Raw genomic sequence first — 25,279 nt, 5'->3', positions numbered from 1 at the left:
TCAGTTATTACTTTCATGATTCTTGCAAATTATCCAAATGAGTGCAAGATGAGAAGCTTCAACAATATATGTTTTTTTTAAGCAACACTCAAGTTCTGAACTATTTAATGACTACTATAGATATAATCCATCTTTTACAGGTCATCAATCTTCCTATTTTCCTATGCGGCCATTTATATTTAAGGATTGTATCTCTGTAATTTTATCGATTACTCTTCAAGTGTTGTTTGCATATAATTTTCTGTGCCCTCTCATTCTTTTCTTGTACATTTTCCCCATTCTTCCTGCCCAGGAGCTTTCAGCACCAAACTGAAATATGGGAAGGAAGTCTCCAAATTATAACCAAAGCTGACTGCATAAAATCAGACAGGTTAACAAATTATTGCTGAGGGATTCCAAAATGGCCTGATTGAAAGTCTATCAATATACTGCATTTTGTCACTGTCTTTTGTTGTATATTAATGTATCACAATAGTATATGTACATTCCTTTATACACAGAATCATAGAAAATAGGAGCAGCAGTAGGCCATTCAGCCCATCAAGCCAGATCCATAATTTATCATGCCCAAGGCTAATCTTCTATCTCAATGCCATACTCCTGCTGTCTTCTCATACCTTTTGACATGTTTAACCTCTGGAAATGTATCTATTTGTTTCATAACTATATTCAGTGACTTAGCTTCCACCGCCTTCTGCAGTTGCAAATTCATGGGTTAACCACCTTCTAAGCAAAGAAATTTCTATTATACCCAATCCAAACTGTCATACCACATACTCAGAGAACATGGACCCCTTGTTCTGTATACCTCTGTCCAGAGGAAATATCATGCCTGCATACAATCTGTTAGAATTTTTTATGTTTCAAGAAGATGGCCTCTCATTATTCTAAACTCAAGTGACTACAGGCCCAGTTCACCCAGTTCCTCTTCATACAACACATCTGCCATCCCAGAAGTTAGTCTGGTGAACCCTTGCTACACTCTCTCGATGGCAAGTACATCTCTTCACAGATAACGACAGCAAAACTGCACACGATGTTTCAGGTGTGGCCTCACCAAGGTCAATACATTTCTTTGCACCTGGACTGAAACCTTCTTGCAATGAAGACCAACATTCCATTTGCCTTCCTAGCTGCTTGCTTTGATATGTAAGGACACCAAGGTCTTTGCATTTCCCATCTATCACCATTTAAATAATATTCTGCCATTTTATTTTCCTATCAAAGTGGGCAACCTCACATTGCATCTGCTGCACATTTGTCCACTCACTCAACGTGTCTAAATCACCTTATGAATCTGTTACATACTCTTTGTCACTCACAATCCCACCTAGTTTTCCATCATCAGAAAACTTTAAACCTTACAGTTGACTCCCTCAACTAAATTGTTAATACCATATTTACTCCAGTAATAGTCAATCTCATGTAAAAGTCAACCCCTTATTTTTGGCCAAAAAACTCAAACTTTCTATACAATCCCATGTAAACGTCAACCCTGGTTCTTCATAGTTAACAGATTAACATTTATGAGTAAGTCTGCCGATCGACCCGCTCCACTCTGGACCTTCCAGTTTGCTGGCCATTGCAGTCCTCTCCAGGTCTTCAGAAGGACTATAATTCATTGTGCTTTTGTTCTTTATTTGTTTAGAGGTCAATTGGACTTCTGCTAATGAGACGGTGTTAAATTTGATGGGCATGAATTTCAGCCCCTTAACAGTAGTATCTATATAATAGTCAATCTCATAAATTCAACCTTAGAAAGTAGTCAAAAATTTTGATTATTACTGAGTATATATGGTATATTTTGTAGACTGCTGCAGCCCAAGCACTGATTCATGTGGTACCAAAACTCATCACTGCCTTCCACTCCTGATAATGACCCATTTACTCCTATTTCCTGTCTGCTAACCAATTCTCAATGCATGCCAGTATATTATCACCAATTCCTTGTGCTTTGGTTTAATGTTGGACTTTATTAAAAACTTTCAGGAAATTGAAGTATCCCACTTCTGCTTGTCCCCCCTATCGATTCAACTAAATATATCCTTACAAAGTCACTATGTGTTTATCAAACACCATTTCCTTTTCATACATTAGTATTAACTTTGTGTGATCCTTTTGGCATTTTCTCAGTATCTTGTTAATACACATAATAGACTCCAACAGATGTCCACTCTATCCTGACTTGGAAATATATTGCCTTCGCTATCACTGGGTCAAAATCCTGGAACTAACCCCCCCCCCCATGGCATTGTGGGTCAGTCAACCCACAGCAGGTGGACTGCAGTGGTTCAAGAGGCAGCTCAGCACCACCTTCTCAAGGGCGACTAGGGATGGGCAATAAATGCTGGCCAGCGGTGATGCCCACATCCACAAAATGAATAAAAAGAAATGTCAGGTTAATCTGTCTGTAACACTAGGTTTTCTCTCTCTCTCCTTTTTTAAATAGAGGGGCTACATTTGATACCCTCCAGGACTCTTCCTGAATCTACAAGATTTTGGAAGATGACAACCAACGAATGAACTATTTCCATGGTCCACCCCTTTTAGTAAAGTGGGATGTAGATCAACAAGTCCTCGGGATTTATTAGCTTTGTTTCCCATTAATTTCTCCAGCATTTATTTTTTCACTTCCCAGTATTTGGTGAAATACCTTCATTCTTGCTTCCCTAGCATTTCTAAGGAATTATTGCATCTTCTTCTGTGAAGGCAGATATTGTTTTTTTGATTGCACTGTAATTTCCTTCTCTTACATTTGTCTGTGCTAATCTGTTTTTTTAACATGCATTTGGAATGTAAAAGTTGAGAATTTTAAATCCTTGTATAGGAGGCATAGCAAAAATGCAAAATAAAAGGAATGGAAAGAGAAGGGCTGTATTCCATACAAATAAAAAGCAGAAACAATGCACAATGGGTGGCCAAGTTGATGCTGTACGATTGTCCAAAGTCAAAACATTGGCAAAATGTCAGAAAGGAATAAAAATAGGTAAAGGGAATGTTGCTCTTGTACCTTTTCAAGTTCTTTATGTGCCTTCACAGCTGTGCTTTCTCTCTTTGACTCTTCTTCTGCTGTTTTCAAGATATTCTGTGGACAGAATTGAATTGAAAGTCTTAATTCACATAGCAGGGATCTCTTATAAATACAAGCTACAGTCATTTGGTTGCCTTGTATGTTACTTAACCCGAAGTCACTTTGATTATCAGGTCTCCGTGAGAGTGATGAGCCAGGAAAAACTAACTAAAGAATCTTCATATCAGCCTTGCATTCCAGGGGAACTGATTACCTCCCAACACAGCGTGCTACCTGCCATGAAACACTGAGATTGCTTCAAGCAAAATTTGTAATGTAAAGTGATTGTGGAGTGAACTGAGAATCAAATTTTGGCTGTTTAAGTGCATGATCTCAATTAGATAACAAATAAAAACATTGCAATTTATTCTGTGGCTTGGCACACTTCAAAATGTGATACAATAAGTGGAATTTCCCCACTCCCAAATGACGCGGGAAATTGTAAGTCAATTGGCAAAATCGGAAAAATGGGGTTTTTGTCAGAAAAAAACAGAACACCTTCTGCAGGCTTCCATGCGGTCCAGCAATCTCCAACAACTCAGGGCATGCTCCATGGGTGGTGCATGCCTGCCATCCGCTGTCCATGGATGTGGCATCAGACATGTTTCCAGCCTCATGGCTTCATCACAATAAATCTTCAAATCAGTTAGAATACTTTTCACCATGTTCATGCTGTACATTGGAATTCACCGACTCCTTTCATTGCAATGATGTTGCCAGGCCATCTCTGGACAGGCATCAAAACAAGGTGCATTTCAGGACTCGCTCGCTCTCTGAGCTCACTCAACTCACTCACTGTGTGCCTACTTAGCCTTGCCTTGCCTTTTTGCTATCTCATTCAGAACTACAGGCTCATGGTACTTTGGTCATGCCTTATCATTTAGTGTAGACACAAAACCAGAGAATCTCACGTTTGCCAGAGCTGAACAGTTGAGTGGGTGGACATGTTGCCATACGACACCATGCTATGTCAATGTCGCAGCTGCACTGTGTGCCAGCAGCATACATGGCAAACACCTTGAATATGTTTCAATCAAAGAGCCATGTTGAAGTCGCTGGTTGGTTCACCGAGCTGGTTGATTTTCTTGCAAATATTTCATCTCCCTTCTGGGTGACATCTTTAGTGCTGTATAGCCTTCAGATGAAGTCCTTGAAGGACACCAGTTCAACTGGGATGGTGTCATGATACTGGGACCGGCTAAATAAAGCCAAGCTCGGTAATTCCTGGAGGTCTGGTATTCATCCTTGATTCCATAAACAAACAAGTTGAAATAGACCCCATCTATAGACCACCACAATGCAAAACCAGAAGTAGAATCACCTGTCAGAACAGACAGAATTCGGGGCAGATCACAACAACAGTGTTTCATCCAGAGGCTAAACAGCACTGAAGGGACACAAAATGTTTCTAAGAAAATCAACCAGCTCGGCAAACCGGCCAACAACGTCTACCACAACCCGAGCTACAGATCTTCATTAAAACCTTAAATAGCCATTCCCCAAAAAGTCTAAGAAGAGTGGTCTTCAGTGAAGTCAAGAGGGTGTGTCATCTGTCAGAGTACCCACAGTCAAGCAAGGGCATGGTCCAAATCAGTTCAGGGGCTTGAACAAGTTCATTCAGTTGTTTGAGTCATTCAGGACCAGGACTTCTGTCTCATTATAGTTTGAGGAAAAGGCCATTGTCAGTCCTGCAGGTTTAGTGCAATCAGTCTGGGCAATTGCACTAAGTCAGTTTGGGGGTGCTGCTGAGTTGAAGTTAGTGGTCAAGCCATTCATCATTCAAGGGTGTCGTTCCAAGTCAGTCGGGGTGGGCCACAGATAGTCCTGTGGTTCTGTTCACTGAAAGTCTGCAGGGTTTATCAACATCTGCTTCTGTGCTGGTGAAATCAGAACAGTTAATTGTTAAACCTATGCCCTCTAGTCTTGGACTATGCTACCCTGGGGAAAAGACCTTGTCTATCCAAGAACCTCATGATTTTATAAACCTGTATAAGGTCACCTTTCATGCTCCAGGAAAAATAATCCCAATCTATTCAGCCTCTCCCTATAGCTCAAACCCTCCAACCCTGGAAACATCCTTGTAAGTCTTTCCTCTGCATTTATTTTTTATGTAAATGGCCATTTTCAAGGATCCATTGGGAACCTGTGTGCAATCTCTCAATCTTTAACTCACAAATGTATCATAGCTGTTATCAGTGATAGAGCACTCAACTACATCTCATTTCTCCATGTCGAGGTCAGTGTTTCAACCCGGGCAGTAGGCTTTGTCAACATAGCTGGCTTTCACCAGTAGCAGGATGTTATAGAATAGAAGCAGGTTGTGTTAAGAGTGCCATATCATAACATGGCCTACTTCATCCATAGAAATTGTTTCCTTTTGCTCAATCTACCAGTCATCTGTGACCATTGCAGCCAGTAGACGAGGTCAGGTGCCCTGGAAACTGCCATGATGATTACAGCCATGATAACTCTTAGGCTCCTGTTTCACTTCAAAGAGCTGGACTCCTTTCAAGGATGGTTACTGGGGCACAAGAGTTACCTCGGAGAAAGTGAGGACTGCAGATGCTGGAGATCAGAGCTGAAAAATGTGCTTCTGGAAAAGCACAGCAGGTCAGGCAGCATCCAAAGAGCAGGAGAATCGACGTGTCGGGCATAAGCCCTTCTTCAGGAAACAAGAGTTACCGTCTGCAACCCTTATGTAAGCTCTGAATGAAATCAAGCATAAATACAATGCAATGCATTCTTCCACCTAGGCCATGGTGGAGCAGAGGATGGGCCTTCTGAAAATGAAGTTCCAATGCTTGGATCAGGACGGAGGGGCTTTGCAGTACAGTCCAGCTAGAGTATGCTCAATCTATGCTCTGCTTTACACAGTTGGAGCAGTCAAAGGGATATGATGGCTCTGTAGAGCTGGGAAAGTGACAGCAGTGTTCTGAGGAGGAAGATGAGGACATTGAGCAGGAGGAACATCAAGGTCACTATGACAGATTGATGCAATATCAGGCTGAAAAAGGAGACAAGACTTAACTGACGTCCACATCCAGTGCAGTAATAAATTTGTTGTTGCTTCAAAGGCAATCAAGCTCTGATTAGTCCCAGAAACAATTGCAACATTTTTGTTTGTTCTTTCTTCCATGCTCCATGGGTTAATAAAAGTAAACAACTGTTTGACGGCTTTATAACATGCGATGCTTCCACATTCAGCAATGACAAAATGTTCTGCTATGAAAGCCATTAGGGAAAGGGTTCAGTAGAAACATTCGTAGACGAGATGCTAAAGCTGGATAGCCTCTGCAGCTTCATTCTTGTAGCTGCATTTACAAGATCAGAGAGTTGCTTATTTAAACTGCTAATGTGTTAATGAATGTAATATTCTTCTGACAACAAAATGTTTTTGTGTCACCTATGGCCTCTTAGAAGCTTTTCTATTATTTTTTGTTTTCTTCCCACTACACAGACTGTAAATGGCTGTTGCTGGCTGGAACTGTTTGACCTGATGTACAGCTGTGCATAAAAAATGGAAGCAGCAAAGGAAAGCCCAAAAAAAACCTGACAGTGGCAAGAACATCTGCTGCTGGTAAATACAAGATATCGCGGAACCAACATCACAAAGACATGTTGCACTCACAATGAGGTGAGTAGCGTCGAATTATGTGACGGATTTCACTAAACCTCTTGGAGGCAAAGCCTCTGTGAAACCCTCTGTGATACTTACATTACATACATACTTACAGTGTGGAAACAGGCCCTTCGACCCAACAAGTCCACACCGACCTGCCGAAGCGCCACCCACTCAGACCCATTCCCCTACATTTACCCCTTCAAATTACATACTTAAACTTGATCTTAGCAAATCTAGCTCATACCTCTTGAGACCTGTGACCCAAACAAAATACCTCAAGCAACATATTGTCCATATCTTATGACTCATGAAGTTGCAACGGGAAAAGAACAAGTTCAACATGAACATCACCCAAATTATTGAGTAATTTTTGGAGTGCACAATAAGGCTGTGAAATAAACTGGAATTCCATTTAACTGGTTAGTATGGTGACATTGAGATACTTGAAACAGCTCAGCAAATTGGTGTAAAGTGTTATTGATGTACCACAACACATACACACAATGACGTTCATTGCATGAAATAATAATCATGACACAAATGGATGTTGAAACAGTCTCCTGAAAATTATAGCTAGCCTAATATTCAGAGTGATCTCAGGTAGTTACCTGTACCAGCAGTTTCAGTCGCGTTATCCTTTGAAAAGGCAGGATAAGAAATGAAGGAAATGGCAGTCCTCTACATTTGGGATCTTTCTCGAGTTCAGCCATAACGTTACGGAACTGGAGATTATTTTCCCTTTGAGAAATAAAAGACCACTGTTTAAGGCAAAAGTTCTTCACAAGAGTTCTTAACATTTACCTAAAATTGCTCATCAATATCAGTAGACTTCACTTAAGGTTGTCCCTGTTTAATGTTGCTTGACTTTGTTGTTGTTCAATTAATGGAGCCTGTAACCTCATCAAATATCAGGAAATTCACTTTTTCCCATTAACATCTCCCTGTCTCCACTGTCTGATTTGCGTCCTCACTCCAATCCAATCCAATGCTGGAATTCCAGTGTGAGAGTGGGAATTCTGGAGTTAGGTAACACCAGCAGTAGCAGCTTTAGTCATCATCCCAATAAGGAGCAATATGTGAATCAAGAGTTTGAACTTCTTTGTGAGTGAGCAAGAGATACACAAAATATTTGGAAGTGTTCCTTGTAATATCACTGACATCTATTCCTTACCTCCACCTTTCTGCAAAGTCATAAACGATGGAATTACAAACAGGGCACCCTATTCAGCCTCAAAAGTAGCTTTGACTGGTTGGCAATTCTCTCGTACCTGGTCTGCAGAACAATTAAAGCCTCTGTGATCTTAGGCAGATACAGAACAAATAGGAATCGGGAATCTGAGCACTGTCAAGTGATTGCAGCTAGAAACAAGTGTACGCGGATCATATAAAAATGGCTACCACTGGGATAACAGGGGAGTTAGGACTGTGACTAATGGAACTAGGTATTGCGAAATGGCTGTTTGTAGTACCAAAGTCAAACCCAGTTCCAACTCCCATCTCTTACATCAAAGCAATAATGTGCTGTTTCTGAGGGATGGAGGTGATTTCTGTTGGATACATTTCTTGTGTTAGAATTCTCACCAATAAAACCACCAGAACAGGAGGTCATTTTCTCCTTCAATTTACTTCCCTGGATCTCAAGGTTTTGAAAGTGCAAGCAGGATATACCTATCCTGTAAGTGAAAAGTTACATTTTTCTTCTATATTTTTAAATGCATCTTAGTTCAAAACACAGTTGTTTATTTTATGTTAGTTTAAAAGCTATTATTAGAAACATAATATATTTCAACTTACAGATTATAATACCTTATTTCCCTGAAGAGGGAGGGTCTGCAAAACCTACCTCGAGCTTTAACATTGTTTACTATGGGAACACACAATTCATTTAAAGTCATTTCACTTAAAGTAGTGAGTTTCAAGAATGGAACTACAACTTTAAGTGAGTGCTGTGATATTTACTCAATGATCACTGTTGGTACCTTATGGTATTTGCCACTTCTCCCAGTGTAGTATGTACCAGTTCTTTACCACCATACTGAGTAAAGGTTATCTGAGGTAGTTCACTGCCACCAAGCCTCATTTCACTTTGCCTTGTCTTAGACCTAATGGTTAGTTGTGGTTGTTTGGTGAAGTAAATTTTTAGAGACTCTTATTCATGTTTCTGAAAGATTGCTGCTCACTCTGTACCATCTCGGTCACTGGCATTGATCTCTCTGTTTTAGAAGAAAGAAGATTGAATGTTTCCATCAGTGCTATGAAGTCAGTGACTTTCTCTATATCAATAATGTTAAACAGCAGTCTTATATCAAGATAAGTGAGTGCACTTCATTCTTTCTTCTGTCTGGGTTCTGCCATGAAGTTGGAAAGTCCAATGAAGTCTTCTACAGGTAGCCACTTGAATGGTTGCCCCATAACAGTATTGTTCCTGGACCAGTGTTTTGACAGTTCTTTGATTCTGGAGGTTGTCAATCTCTTCTAATGAAGTTAAGGTAAAGACATGTGCAGGCTTCAAAGTCAAATTAGCTGATGGGAGTCAATGAACACATTTTCAACTCTCACACATGTTGTGTTACAGAGTAACCTGTAGCTTTCTTATATTTCTAATAGTTATTTCACCTCTGTTATGGTAGTTTCATCTCTGCAGGCTATAGTGTCTGCATCTGCGTCCACGATAACAGGTCTAATAGAACACCAATGCTTGCTCCTATATCAAGCATAAAATCAACAGGACGTCCAGTGACGTAGATATGTTATACCGTTTCTGAGTCATCTGGATCAGCTCATTTCCTCAGGCATACTCTTCAATGAAGGTATTTCACCAAATGCTGGTATTGTTTCTAACAATAATGGGTGTTCTACCATGTAGATCCTTTATGTCTGGGACCATCATCCACTCTGTTGTTTTGAAACTGTTACAGAGGACATGCAGAAATAGGACGGTGATCTACAGTTTTACAAATATAACATTTCTCAGTGATGCTGGATATTATTTATACCTGTGAGGCAATGCAGCCACTGTTTCTTAGATTCAGATGTTTGGCTTGTCCTCTGTGAAAGTTTTTCATATGTCTCTTCAGACTGTTCACATCTTATAATGTGAACAGATTTTGTTTCCATCTTGAGATAGTGTTGTCCGTCCTCTCAGGAATTATCTATGAGTCTTTCTAGTTTCTGATTCCAGCACAATTTGAACAGTTTTCTCCAAAGTTAAATCTTCCTTGGACTACATGATTTATGACAAACTTTCATCAAGTGTTCTAAGAACAATTTTTCTTTTCTTATGAATTCTGATTTCAAAGCTGTATATTCACATATTTCCATTAATCTGTAGAGGCCCTTAATTAAATTGTCGACAGAATCTTCTGATAAAACTCACATGTTCGTGAATTTATTTGATCTTAAATTCTTGTAATTATCAAATTGTTTTAAGAGTTTAGGAGCTTTTAATCTCTGTCATTTAAAAGTATCTGTCATTTCTGATGTTTTGTCTGTAACTAACATCAGGAATCAAACTCGCTGAAATAAAGTATTAATGTGCTCAGTTTCAATCTCAACATCCAATTTTGAGGCAATGCTGTACTTTAATATCTGTCACATTCATGAAGTTCAATCTTCTGTTCTGCATAGTGATTCTCTGACTTTCAATCTGCTAGGGAATATTATACCCATTCCTATTTGTTTCTCAATTAGATGATTAACCTGATTACTGTCAAGATGTTTTAAATCAGTATCATTTCGATGTTGCTTTAAACCTACTATCCTTGTATTCACCGATTCTGGATTAAGTTGAAAGACTGTAGAGATTGCTAGATTCTGTACCACAGCAATGTTGTCATATTTCCTTTATATACCAGGGTTTTTAACCCTGTGTGTCTGTAATGCAGTATTGTATTCCTCAGTAGAGATTTAAATTGTATTGCCAGCTGTTCTGCAGTTATCTAAGGGTGTCAAGTTTTTTAAAATCTATACCTTTGTAGTGCTGAGTAGTTGTCCCACACGAATCAGGGTTTTCATTCTTGCTAATGGTTAAAATGATAACTACCCACTTCTTTTCAGGGTTTCCCATGATCTGCAACTAAAATTGATTTTTTCTGTTTCTTATCTGGTAAAATGGATACTTTCCTGCCTTTTCACTGTGTAATACAAATGCCACTTTTCTCTTCACAAATTTAATAAAGATGTCTGGCTGCAGCATTTTTAAATCTTGCTACTAAAATTCCAACTTAATTACTGAATCCCAGTGCTTTCAAATCCTTACTTGATCTCAATGTTACTTCTTCTACTAGACTCTTAATAGATTTCTTTCAATATGCTTGTTTTCCACTTAAATAAAGCTGAAAGCTTTCCTGAATCCATAACATCTTTCCTGGCCATTTCACTGCTTTTTGCACTGTACTTTGTGCAGATCAAATCAACACATTTGTTATGAGAAGTGAGAACTGTCTTTCACACTCTTTAGCCTTCGCTTTTTCATTAAACCCATTCCTTTTCTCTTTGAAGATCTCTGACATTATCTCTTGGAACTCTCAGTTGCTCCTTAAAGAGCCTCCATTGCTCAGGCCTCATTGCTGACTTGCTGCCCTTTATCTAGCCCAGACTCTTGGCTCTGAGGCTTCTTACCAGCTTTTGAATTAAGTTTTGTTTTTTGAGGGCTGAGTTTGTCTTTTTGCAGATTTCATGGCAGGTGCAGTCTCTTCCTCTTTATAATCATGCTTTAGCTGCTGACTGGATGTCTATGTCTTCTCAAAGTGGTCATACTCATAAAGTAGTAAACTCACTTCTTTCTAATTTTGTTTTATTCTATTTTTTCTCATCCTGATAAAGATCAGATCCACACCACGGCAATCATGTCTTGTTTTCCCAGATAAAAAACTTTTGGCACCTTGTGATATTCGTCATCACTGCCAGTATATTGTACTGGGTAAGGGTTGATTGAGATAGTTCATGACCACCAATCCTTTTTGGTTCCAAGACATAATAGCCCTAACAAAACTGAAGTCAGGAGGTGGGCAAAAGCTCTCCACTCAGTGGATTCATATCCAGCACAAAGGAAGATGGCTGTTGTTGGTCAATCTTTTTAGCCCAAAATGTTATTGCAGGAGTCTCACAGTGCAGTATCCTAGATCTAACCATCTCCATCCAGCTCCTTTGTTAATGATCTTCTCTTTTTGTAAGAACAGAAATGAAGCTGTTCATTGATGATTTCATTCAAAATTCCTCAGATGTTGGTATACAGCAAGACTTGCACAATAAACGTTGGCCTAGCCAGCAGTGTCCACATTCCATGAATGAGAAAACAAACACTTGAGTTTGAACTGATAAGTGGCAAGTAACAATCGTGCCAAGCAATAACCATCTCCAACAAGACAGAATCTAACCACCTACTTCTTGACATTCAGTTACTTTATTGTTGCTGAACCACCACAGTTGGTTGTAATCAGTGACCAGAAACTAGGGCTAAGGATCAGACATACATAAACAATGTTTACAAGAGCCAGTCAGAGATTGGCAATTTTGTGGTAAGTGATTTACATCCTGAATTCCCAAAGCCTTTTCACAGTCAACGACATTTTAGGAAGGATGTCGAAGCTTTGGAAAGGGTTCAGAGGAGATTTACTAGGATGTGGCCTGGTATGGAGGGAAGGTCTTATGAGGAAAGGCTGAGGGATTTGAGGCTGTTTTCGTTACAGAGAAGAAGGTTGAGAGGTTACTTAATTGAAATATAAAATAAATAGAGGGTTAGATATGGTGGACAGTGAGAGCCTTTTTCCTTGGATGGTGATGGCTAACATGAGAGGTCATAGTTTTAAATTGAGGGATGATAGGTATAGGACAGATGTCAGAGGTAGTTTCTTTACTCAGAGAGTAGTAAGGGTGTGGAATGCCCTGCCTGCAACAGTAGTAGACTTGCCAACTTTATGGGCATTTTAATGCTCATTGGATAAACATATGGATGAAAGTAGAATAGTGTAGGTTAGATGGGCTTCAGATTGGTTCCACAGGTTGTTGCAACATTGAGGGCTGAAGGGCATCACTGCTCTGTAATGTTCTATGTTCTCTGTTCTAAGGCAAAAGTCATGAGTATATAGTTTACTGAAACAAAAGCAGACAGTCCTGGAAGAGTACAGCAGGTCTGTCAGAAAACAGAGTTAACATTTCAAGTCAGAACACTGATGAACATGTAATCAAAACATTAGCTCTGTTTTCTCTCAACAGATATTGCCAGACGCGCTGTGCTTCTCCAGCACTTGGTTTTGCTTTACATTTCCAGTTCTTTATTTTAATTTTTGTATATAGTTTACTCTCTACTTGTCTGGATAAGTTCAGATCCAATGACTTTCATGAACCACAACACCATCCATGACAAATCAGACGCCTTGATTAATATCAAATGGGCTACCTTAAACCTTCACTCCCTGTAGCAATGGCATACCATGGTTTCAGCAATTACCATCTAAAAACTGCATTTCGCTCAAAACACATTCAACACCATGACCCAAATTCAGAATCTCCATAGAAGAACTGGACTGCAGGCACTTGGACCACCATTATCTGCAAGATCCCCACGGAATCAACACTTGAAATGGTGGCTCAGTGGTTAGCACTGCTGCCTGACAGTGCCAGGGACCGAAGTTCAATTCCACCCTTGGGTGACTGTGTGGAGTTTGCACATTCTCCTTGCCTCTGCGTGGGTTTCCTGCAGGTCGTCCAGTTACTTCCCACAGTTCAAAGATGTGGAGGTTAGGTGGATTGGCCATGCTAAGTTGCCAGTAGTGACCAGGGATGTACAGACTAGGTGCATTAGCTGTGGGAAATGCAGGGTTTTAGGTGGACCTGGGTGGAATGCTCTTCAGAGGGTCGGCATGGACACGATGGGCTGAATGGGCAGCCTTGAAACTGTAACTATTCTATGATAATTCTATGAAAATATATTGTCATTCCTTTATCCTTACTGTGTCAAAATCCTGAAACTCTCTTATCAAAAATGAACAAGCATGGACTGTGCTATTTCAAGTCGGCAGCTCACAGTTACTTTCTCAACAATCAGAGATAGGCAATAAATATTGGTGCTGAAAACAACATTAATGTCCCATCAATAAAAAAATTTAAAATATTTAAAGGAAATGGAAATGTACACACTCTAAGAAGCACCATCAATACTCTCACAAACTATGCATTGTTCGTGAGGTGCAACAGGAATGTGAAATATGGTTCAAAAAATCCAACAAAATAAGGGGAATAAAGTACTGCAGATGCCGGAGATTTGAAGTAAAAACAGAAAATGTTGGAAACATTCAGCAGATCTGTTTGCACATATCAAAGAAAAGAAAGACTTGTATTTATCACACAACATAATCTCCAGACATCTTAAATGCCTTACAGTTGAACAGTCTCATAGTGTAGTCACTGCTTTAATTGCAGGAAGTATATCAGTCTACTTGCACAATGCTAGCTCCCACAAACAGAAAATGTGATAGTGACTAGACATATTTTTTCTCGTCATCATGTTGATTGAGAGATGAACATTGGCAAGGGAGAATTCCCCTCTCTGAAATAGTGCCATGGGATCTTTTATATCTGCCTCAGATGGCAGAGGGTCCTCAGTTCAGTGTCGCATCCACAAACAGCACCTCCACCTCTCTCAGCACAGCAGTGGAGTATCAGCATTGAATTTTGTGCTCAAATCCTAGTGTGGGTTTTGAAAAGTTGTCATTTAGAGGCAAGTGTACCACCAAATGAGCTACAGATAACATCCACGAAGAGAGGAAGAACGATTTAATGCTTTAGCTCTTGTTACTTTTTGTCAAAACCAATTCAGAGTCATCATTCCTGAAATGTCAACTCTACCTTTGTCTCTTCACAGATGCTGATGGACCATTTGAGTGTTTAGAAAAGCAGGTTTCTTCAAAATTTGCCCACTCGATGTTACCACATCGCTAACACCAGTACATTTTATGAATCAAGGTGAGACCCAGCTTCTATTACTAGGTTCAGTTGTACAATTACCCAAGCATGTGATAGGCAAGCATGCACACACTGTAACAAGGATGGTTTTACCGTCCTGGTCAGAAACGTTAATGAAACATACATTGCTCGTCGGTAGGCAGCCTCTTGGTAGCTCTGGTTTGTCACATACGGAATGTAGACATTGAAGTGGTTAACAGTATGTTCATACACAATGTCACAGACATCTGAGATAACAATGTCTTCTTCTATGCGGTGTTCCAGGTCCCGAAAGAATCTGAAAGTAAAAGGTTATGTACACATTACTGTTACTGACTGATAAAATGATCAGTGTAGTCCGTTAAGACTCATAAAGGGAGAAACTGAATGTTTACAGGTACTTGTCAGTTCTACTTTGTTCTAAAATGTGATACTTTAGAACAGCAGGATGGAGAAGCCTGTCAACAAACAGTTTACATAGAATTTTTTCTGCACTCACACCTGCTACAAGTATGCAAAATACAAAAATAAAACAAAATACAGACACCAGTAAGATTACAGATCTAAACTGAAACAAAAAGGCTATGGATACTGGAAGTCCGAAACAAAAACAGAAATTGCTGGAGAAGCTCAGCAGGTCTGGGACCATCTGTGGAGAGAAAAGAATTAGCGTTGAGTGCAGTGGACCTTTATCAGAATGTTCTGAAACAGGGCTACTGGACCTGAAACGTTAACTCTGTTTTCTCTCCATGCATGCTGGCAGACTCCTCTGAATTCCTCCAGCAATATTTGTTCCATTTCCGATTTCAGATTTAGTTCTCTTTACATAAAGACTCATTGAGCTCTTTTCATGACCTCAGAACATCCCAACGTGCTCTACAATCAATTAAATGTTTTCAAGTGTAGTCATTATTGGGAATGTTGCAAACACTGAAGCTAATTTATGCACAGCAATCTCCCACCAGCAGCAATGTGATAATCACCAGATAATCTGTTTCAGTGACAGATTAATATTAGACATGACAGGGAGAGCTTGTTTGCTTCACTTTGACATTGTTCTAAAATTAAACGGGATTAACTGTTTAAAAAATCAATCCAAGCACAATGAAAGATTTCCAAAAGGTGAAATCATGATACTTTTTCAAGGTGCAACAATTATCTACAGTTTATTGCACATTCTTTTGCTTACCTTTCACTGGCTGCTTTGATGTCTAGGATGTTGGAGAAAATGTGATGCTTTTCAATAGGACTGAGTGCTTCACTAAGCTGCTCAGATTTCATGAAGTGGAAAACTAGGATCTCCAGGCTCTTGTAATAAGAAGCTTCAGAGGTGACTAGTTCAAACATTGCCTGAAGAAAAATGTTCAATAATAAAATTCACACTTCAATATCCTTAAAGCATTTGAGATTTATATGTATGTCACATGAATTTTTAGCATGCCTCGACCCCTCCTTTTAATGCTTAGACCTTGCACTCATTTACTGACTTCAAAAAGACTTGTTATGACACAGGGTAAACTCTCCCACTTAATTTAAAACCGGCAACACAGAAAAGATTTATCCCTTGCAGTAATCTGTATGAATTCGAGTGGGCAAGAACTATGTAAAGTAAAAATTAAAACCTTTATTTCGTAAAGAGTAACAGAGAATAATTAACTAACCACTATTTACAATTTCTTTCTCTAATCTATCTTTTACCTTCCCTTCTATAGTACTAGTCCAATAAAACTCCCAATTAAGATTTCCAAAACAACACTTCTTATCTCAAAACCAGGCTGCTGTAGATTCTTGTCTTCGGATCTTCCTTTGTCTTCTTTTCTGCTTGTTAGGAAATTCTGCGTCACAGATTATTGATCGAAAGATTTTTTAAGAGAGTTTTTTTTAAGCCATCTGTTACGTGCTAAGACTTGGCAGTTCTCATCTCAATCGTTCAGTTTCCCCCCGGTCTTATGAGCATCAGATTGTTTCATTGGCTTTTAAGATTGTCAATATACTCAATTCAAACTTGATTCGAAATTGTTTTTTTTTTAGGGTATAATTTAAACTGATTGGCAGAATTCGAATTTGTTTTTGTCTCCAGGCAATGGACTAATCGAGTTTTTTGACCCAGCGTTACATTGTTGCCTTATTGAAAACCCTTGGTGCATGTCCGGTAGTTCTGCTGCTTTTAACTTTCTGAAAGTAAACCCACATCTTCATAACACCTCCCCCATTAAGAAAAAATGAATCATCATGAGACTGGCTCTAATGCAATGAGGGGTACATTGGCTTTCAAGAGATCAATTGTGTTAGGGGATTCTGTAGTCAGAGGTACAAACAGACGTTTCTGAGGCCAGCAGTGAAAAAGCAGAATGGTGTGTTGCTGTCCTGGTACCAGGATCCAGGATGTCTCAGAGAGGGTGCAGAATGTTCTCACAGGGGAGAGGGGCCAGCAAGAGGTCATTGTCCACATTGGAACCAACGATATAGGAAGGGAAAAGGTTGAGATTCTGAAGGGAGATTACAGAGGGTTAGGCAGAAATTTTAAAAGGAGGTCCTCAAGGGTGGTAATATCTGGATTACTCCCAGTGCTACGAGCTAGTGAGGGCCGGAATAGGAGGATAGAGCAGATGAATGCATGGCTGAGGAGCTGGTGTATGGGAGAAGGATTCACATTTTTTGATCAATGGAATCTCTTTTGGGGTAGAAGTGACCTGTACAAGAAGGACGGATTGCACCTAAATTGGAAGGGGACTAATATACTGGCAGAGAAATTTGCTAGAACTGTTTGGGAGGATTTAAACTAGTAAGGTGGGGTGGGGGGTGGGGGTGGGATTGGTGGGACCCAGGGAGATAGTGAGGAAATAGATCAATCTGAGACTGGTACAGGTGAGAACGGAAGTGAGTCAAATAGTCAGGGCAGACAGGGACAAGGAAGGACTAATAAATTAAAGTGCATTTATTTCAATGCAAGGGGCCTAACAGGGAAGGCAGATGAACTCAGGGCATAGTTAGGAACATGGGACTGGGATGTCATAGCAATTACAGAAACATGGCTCAGGGATAGGCAGGACTGGCAGCTTAATGTTCCAGGATACAAATGCTACAGGAAGGATAGAAAGGGAGGCAAGAGAGGAGGCGGAGTGGCATGTTTGATAAGGGATAGCATTACAGCTGTGCTGAGGGAGGATATTCCTGGAAATACATCCAGGGAAGTTATTTGGGTGGAACTGAGAAATAAGAAAGGGATGATTACCTTATTGGGATTGTATTATAGACCCCTAATTGTCAGAGGGAAATTGAGAAACAAACTTGTAAGGAGATCTCAGCTATCTGTAAGAATAATAAGGTAGTTATGGTAGGGGATTTTAACTTTCAAAATATAGACTGGGACTGCCATAGTGTTAAAGGTTTAGATGGAGAGGAATTTGTTAAGTGCTAACAAGAATATTTTCTGATTCAGTATGTGGATGTACCTACTAGAGAAGGTGCAAACCTTGACCTACTCTTGGGAAATAAGGCAGGGCAGGTGACTGAGGTGTCAGTGGGGGAGCACTTTGAGGCCAGCGACTATAATTCTATTAATTTTAAAATAGTGATAGAAAAGGATAGACCAGATCTAAAAGTTGAAGTTCTAAATTGGAGAAAGGCCAATTTTGACAGTATTAGGCAAGAACTTTCGAAAGCTGATTGGAGGCAGATGTTCACAGGTAAAGGGATGACTGGAAAATGGGAAACCTTCAGAAAAGAGATAACAAGAATCCAGAGAAAGTATATTCCTGTCAGGGTGAAAGGGAAAGCTGGTAGGTATAGGGAATGCTGGATGACTAAAGAAATTGAGGGTTTAGTTAAGAAAAAGAAGGAAGCATATGTCAGGTAGAGACAGGATAGATCGAGTGAATCCTTAGAAGAGTATAAAGGCAGTAGGAATATACTTAAGAGGGAAATCAGGAGGGCACAAAGGGGACATGAGATAGCTTTAGCAAATAGAGTTAAGGAGAATCCAAAGGGTTTTTACAAATACATAAAGGACAAAAAGGTAACTGGGAAGAGAATAGGGCCCCTCAAAGTTCAGCAAGGCGGCCTTTGTGTGGAGCCGCAGAAAATGGGGGAGATACTAAATGAGTATTTTGCATCAGTATTTACAGTGGAAAAGGATTTGGAAGATATAGACTGTAGGGAAACAGATGGTGACATCTTGCAAAATGTCCCGATTACAAAGGAGGAAGTGTTGGATGTCTTGAAAGTTTAAAGGTGGATAAATCCCCAGGACCTGATCAGGTGTACCCGAGAACTCTGTGGGAAGCTAGAGAAGTGATTGCTGGGCCTCTTGCTGAGATATTTGTATCATCGATAGTCACAGGTGATGTGCTGGAAGACTGGAGGTTAGCTAACGTGGTGCCACTGTTTAGGAAGGGTGGTAAAGACAAGCCAGGAAACTATAGACCGGTGAGCCTGACATCGGTGGTAGGCAAGGTGTTGGAGGGAATCCTGAGGGACAGGATTTACATGTATTTGGAAAGGCAAGGACTTATTCGGGATAGTCAACAAGGCTTTGTGCATGTCTCACAAACTTGATTGAGTTTTTTGAAGAAGTAACAAAGAGGATTGATGAGGGCAGAGCAGCAGATGTGATCTATATGGACTTCAGTAAGGCGTTCGACAAGGTTCCCCATGGGAGACTGATTAGCAAGGTTAGATCTCATGGAATACAGATAGAACTAGCCATTTGGATACAGAACTGGCTCAAAGGTAGAAGACAGAGGGTGGTGGTGGAGGGTTGTTTTTCACACTGGAGGCCTGTGACCAGTGGAGTGCCACAAGGATTGGTGTTGTGTCATTTACATAAATGATTTAGATGTGAATATAAGAGGTACAGTTAGTAAGTTTGCAGATGACACCAAAATTGGAGGTGTAGTGGACAGCGAAGAGGGTTACCTCAGATTACAATAGGATCTTGACCAGATGGGTCGATGGGCTGAGAAGTGGCAGATGGAGTTTAATTCAGATAAATGTGAGGTGCTGCATTTTGGGAAAGCAAATCTTAGCAGGACTTATACACTTAATGGTAAGGTCCTAGGGTGTGTTACTGTACAAAGAGACCTTGGAGTGCAGTTCATAGCTCCTTGAAAGTGGAGTCGCAGGTAGAAAAGATAGTGAAGAAGGCGTTTGGTATGCTTTCCTTTATTGGTCAGAGTACAGGAGTTGGGAGGTCATGTTGCAGCTGTACAGGACATTGGTTAGGCCAGTGTTGGAATATTGTGTGCAATTCAGGTCTCCTTCCTATCGGAAAGATGTTGTGAAACTTGAAAGGGTACAGAATAGATTTACAAGGATGTTGCCAGGGGTGGAGGATTTGAGCTATAGGGAGAGGCTGAACAGGCTGGGGTGTTTTCCCTGGAGCGACAGAGACTGAGGGGTGACCTTATTGAGGTTTACAAAATTATGAGGGGCATGGATAGGGTAAATAGGCAAATGCTTTTTCCTGTAGATGGGGAGTCCAGAACGAGAGGGCATAGGTTTCGGGTGAGAGGGGAAAGATATAAAAGAGACTCAGGGGCAACTTTTTCACGCAGAAGGTGGTATGTGTATGGAATGAGCTGCCAGAGGATGTGGTGGAGGCTGGTAAACTTGCAACATTTAAGAGGCATTTGGATGGGTATATGAATAGGAAGGGTTTGGAGGGATATGGACCGGGAGCTGGCACGTAGGACTTGATTGGGTTGGGATATCTGGTCGGCATGGATGGGTTGGACCGAAGGGTCTGTTTCCATGCTGTACATCTCTATGACTCTCTGACTCTAAAAGATGGCTTCATTTTTTTTCTACCTTTTAAACACATTACCCTAACATACTGATAACTTTCATATAAGTTCCCCTGAACTTCTTCCCGTATACCTCGATATATACATAAAATATTAAATAAATGCAAATCTCATCTAAACTCTCTCAGTTAAATCTGTGATAACACATCTGCAATTACATTCTTCCAACCTGCAACATGTATGACTTTAAAATTAAAAATCTGTAACATAAGACTCCAACAAAATAGTCTCATATTCTTATCTTTAAAACATTCTAAGAATGTAAGCGGATTGTGGTGAGTGTACACAATCATCTCCGACACATTGTTCGTAACATACACATTAAAATGCTGTAAGGCCAGTACCAAACTCAATGGTTCCTTTTCGATTGTGGAGTATTTCCTCTGCTGATGTTGATCTTCTTTGAAAAATAACCAACTGGCAATTCAATGCCATCCTCATTTTCCTATAGGATACAGCTCCAACTCCAATGCCATTAACACCGATGGCGACTTTAAAAGGTTTTGAAAAGTTTGGTGTAGCTTAACCTGGTTTGGTGGTTAATATCAATTTCAAATGGTCGAGTGCACCCTGGAATGGTTCTGTCCACCGAAACTTTGTGTTCTTCTTCAGCAAATCGGTTAACAGTGCCACTATATTGCTGAAGTTTGTAACAGGCCTCTGACAGAATCCGCTGAGTCCTAAGAGTCAAAGCACCTCTTTCTTCAAGGTTGGTCATGGAAATTCCTCAATGGCCTTCGTCTTTGCGTTCTGTGGGGTCAACCTTCCATGACCGATGTTATGTCCCAAGAACATCACTTCTGCTTTTGAGGATTCAGTTTTGTTTTAAGTTTATCACCGGTTTTGCTTCTTGCAGTTGTGCAAAGCGCTCTGCCAACTGTATCATGTGATCCTTCCAGGACTTACTAAAGATCACTACATTGTCCAAATAGACTGCACAGTTTGTTAACCCAGCCACAACTCTGTTCATGAGTTGTTGAAATGTGGTGGGTGCATTCTTTATTCCAAAGGGCATCACTTCAAACTCATATCGCCCATTTATGGTTACAAATGCAAAAATTTCTTTCACCAACTTATCTTTTACCTTCGCTTCTATAATACTAGTCTGATAAAACTCCCAATTAAGATTTATAAAACAACATTTCTTATCTCAAAACCAGGCTGCTGTAGGTTCTGGTCTTCGGATCTTCCTGTGTCTTCTTTTCTCCTTGTTAAGAAATTCTGCATCACAAGTTACTGATCGAAAAGGCACTTTTAAGAGAGATTTTTTAAAGCAGTCTGTTACATGCTTGGACTTGGCAGTTCTCCTCTCAACTGTTCAATTTTCCCCTGATATGATACACCATAGCATCGGATTGTGCCATTGGCTTTTAAGATTGTCAATACACTCAAATCAAGCTTGATTGGAAATTGATTTTTTTTCAGGGTATAATTCAAACTGATTGGCTGAATTCAAATTTATTTTTGTCTCCAGGCAATGAACTAATCAAGTTGTTTGACCCAGTGTTACATTGTTGCCTTAGTGAGAACATTTGGTGCTGTGTCCAGTAGTTCTGCTGCTTTCAACGCTCTTAAAGTATACCCACATCTTCATAACATACTTCACTGAGTAAATGCCAGATGATTCTACCTTCAATGTGTATCTGGATCCTGTAGTTTCAGCAGTCTAAAAGATTCTTTTTCAAAATGTCTTTGTAGGGTGTGGGTTTCACTGACAGGGCTAGCATGTATTGCCCATCTCAATTTGCCTTGGAGAAGGTGTTGGTGAACTGTCTTCTTGAACCGTTGCAGTCCATGTGGAGTTGGTCCAATAACAATATTGTTTGGAAGGGACAAATCTACTGTTAGGTGTTCAGTTCTTAGCTACCATTCACTAATGGATGTGGCTGTACTGCAAAGCTTAGGTTGTATTGGTTGATAGTGGGACCACTTAGCTCTGCCCATTTCATGCTATATCTGCTGCTTGGCACATGGAAGTAGACCCCTATAGTAGCTTCAGCATGTTGACCACATTTTGTAATATCCCTGGCACTGCTTCTGACTTGCTCCCCTGCATGCTTCATTGAATAAGTAAGGACATTAATTTTACAAAATATTAATTGTCAGAACAGTTTGTGGAAGTTTTCATCATTTGAACAATGCAATACAGTAAGCAGTTTATTTTTAGTTCAATTTTTAAAAATAGTTTTCTTTCACCTCCAGTTCACAAAGGCACATTTTCTGCTTCCTCTGCTGTCTTGATTTCAAAGGTGTACCCTCTTCTTCTCTCCCCTATTCAGTAAGTGAAAGTACTCACATCTTCTCCCAAATTGCCCTTATTACCAATTTGAAAGTCTCCTTAACGTTGTTGCTTCGTTTGAAGATTCCACTATGCTGCAGTTCATGGCTGGGGTTTTCCAGTCACACAGTATTAATAGCAAGACCTCCAGTCTGCTGAGAAAAAAAAAATCTGCTGCACAAGATATCATCTGTGAGGTGTGAACTGGTAGTGGATGGGAAGATTACACTCAGATTTACATTGGTTTATCCTGGTGAGCCATGTACAGACTGAGAAATATTAATTCCTGTTTGATCATCTGGAAAAACAAACTCACCCCAGCTACCTGTTGTGAATATTAACTATCTGCATAAAACATGAACATTTGACATGCTTGGAAGTCAATTCCTCTTTTATGTTATACTGCTCTTTCATAGTAACATTTTTCAATTATTGTCATGCACGTTATTTTTTTTTGCTACATTAAAAAGTGGCAAATGTTTAGAAATCCCTGCAACTGGGTAGTGTGGTCAAAATCTCCACTGAACTGTCTGTTTGATGTTGTCACGCAAATAGTGCAAAAGTGGTGGAAGGTTTAGAAGGCTGTTTATCAGTCTGTTTCTGAGTGCTCCTCTCATTACCAACAACATAGAGAGGGGCTTAAACACAGAGAGTCTGACTCAGAGGCAGGGACAGTACCTACAGAGTCACAAGACCCCCACAGAAATTTGCTTTCTGATTATTATTATCTGTCATCACTGTGAAGGATGGTTTACAATAGCTCCTATCGACATCAAGATTGCAAACTCATTCTTGAAGAATGTGTTTGTAACTTCATTACAAACAGAAAACTGCAGGAATTTTTCCTCTATGTTAGCTGACAAACTTAAGTGAGAATTCATTGTATGCAAATAAAATTAAAACTTATCTTAAATTATTAAAGATTTCTTGTAATTTTAAATTAAGATCATTGTTACAATAATGAATGATTGGTGCATTAGGGTATCAAAACAACTTCAGTTCATAAAATACTTAAAATTCACCATGGCAATTTCAAGGAATATAACATAAACCATGTATAAAATTAGAACTGAACTCAACTGGGCTCATTGTCTCTATTAACATTCAAAATTTGAAACACTAGAAGATAGAATCTTATTGAATTCCTAATTCAAACCATTTTAATTCCTAACTTTAATCAGCAACTAGATTGCATCTCAGGCATAACAAAAACCTAATCTCCTTCTTGTTGAATTCTAGCAAATTCTCTTTGGTTTTTGGGAATTCTAGTGAACACAGAAATCCGATGTTATTGCGAGAAAGAAAAATTTTAAATGGCTGATATTATTCCTTGTCATTTGCAATCTTGTGAGAGCAAAAGTGGTTACAGTTAACTGATGGAAACAGTTTGCAGAATGAGTGACATTGATTTTGAAGAATCAAAGGTTTTAGGATGAATAATACATGAAACATAAACTGTGCACAGGCGTTGCCTTTATTCCTGCCTTACCTCCTGGAGTTTAATTTCCTTGCGACTGAGAGTACTCAGCACTGTGCTGTTCCTCACTTTTTCTAAATTCTGCCATAATTTCATGCCCAGATTATTTGTTCTCTGATTAAGTTTTACTGGCTGTGTTATCATTTGAGCAGGTGCATTGGCATCAGTCTTTCCTTCCTGAGGCTCAGCTTTGTTTGTGAACTCTGGCCTGTCTTTTTCAGTGCAATCTTGCATCCGTCTTGTCTCAATTTCTTGAATGGTGCTCTTTTCCCGATATTCCTGGTACAGAAGTTCTAGGGTAATACAAATTGGTGTATTTCAGTTGATGAATCAGATTAACTAAGCATACAAGCACTATGTGGTAATAGCCTGCAGTTCAAGGCAGTTTATCAGATCACGAGAAACAGTAGGAGAATTCTTAGATCTATGTTATTAGCTTGTGATTGTTTTATCTACAAATGGTTATAATGAACATTTCAGGATGAACAGAGCCAGCCTGTGGTACTATCAGCATCCTAATCCTTCCTTCAATTTAAAACACTCTGCAATATTCATTAGCAGCACAGTTATCCAGACAATTCTGAAAATTTTCAAAGGTTGCATTTTCTTGCAACATAATCCACAAAGGCACAGTAAAGACAACATTGGAACACAAAAACCTATTTAAATGACAGATTAGAGGGAATGTGTTTTCAAACTGCTGAGATCTGTATAAGCAGAGTGACTCAGTTACCCTTTGCCTTCATAAGAATGGAATCAATGACTTCCAAGTTAGTTCTCACAAAGAATGAGAATCAAACAGACATTAAGGTCATTCCCAGCATCCAACTTCACAGACTCATTAGCAAACACTTTGAAGTAGGTCATCCATGATTTATGATATATATTTAGTGGAATGTCCGGCAAAGGAGAAAAGAGAGGTCAAGTAATTAGTTTCCAAACAAAGAACAGCCAAAACTTCTCAGGTCTTCAAATATAATTTGTTCCAACCTCAGGGGCAGTGCAATGCAAACTGACTGTAACCCAGACTTGGTGGGTGCTGATTTTGCCCTGGATGTATCTTTGTAATGGAGCACAGTTAGGG

The 25,279-nt window shown here is 39.7% G+C and overlaps 1 protein-coding gene across 2 annotated transcripts in view; it reads right to left on the bottom strand.

Moving 5' to 3' along the window:
- ngef (neuronal guanine nucleotide exchange factor) overlaps positions 1-25,279 on the bottom strand; it is a 100,120-nt gene that overhangs the window by 23,186 nt on the left and 51,655 nt on the right. For both annotated transcript variants that reach the window (XM_043701979.2, XM_087993721.1), the window contains 5 exons: positions 24,208-24,488; positions 15,826-15,986; positions 14,782-14,934; positions 7,301-7,430; positions 3,011-3,085 (listed from right to left, as the gene is read on the bottom strand). In XM_043701979.2, the coding sequence (XP_043557914.2) occupies positions 3,011-3,085; positions 7,301-7,430; positions 14,782-14,934; positions 15,826-15,986; positions 24,208-24,488 (800 nt within the window). The remainder of the gene's footprint in view (positions 1-3,010; positions 3,086-7,300; positions 7,431-14,781; positions 14,935-15,825; positions 15,987-24,207; positions 24,489-25,279) is intronic.

The sequence above is a fragment of the Chiloscyllium plagiosum genome, unplaced genomic scaffold (genome assembly GCF_037043375.1).
Source record: "Chiloscyllium plagiosum isolate Xiang-an unplaced genomic scaffold, Cpla_swu_hap1 HiC_scaffold_13, whole genome shotgun sequence".
Lineage (NCBI taxonomy): Eukaryota > Metazoa > Chordata > Chondrichthyes > Orectolobiformes > Hemiscylliidae > Chiloscyllium > Chiloscyllium plagiosum.
This window is presented reverse-complemented; position numbering and strand designations above follow the sequence as displayed.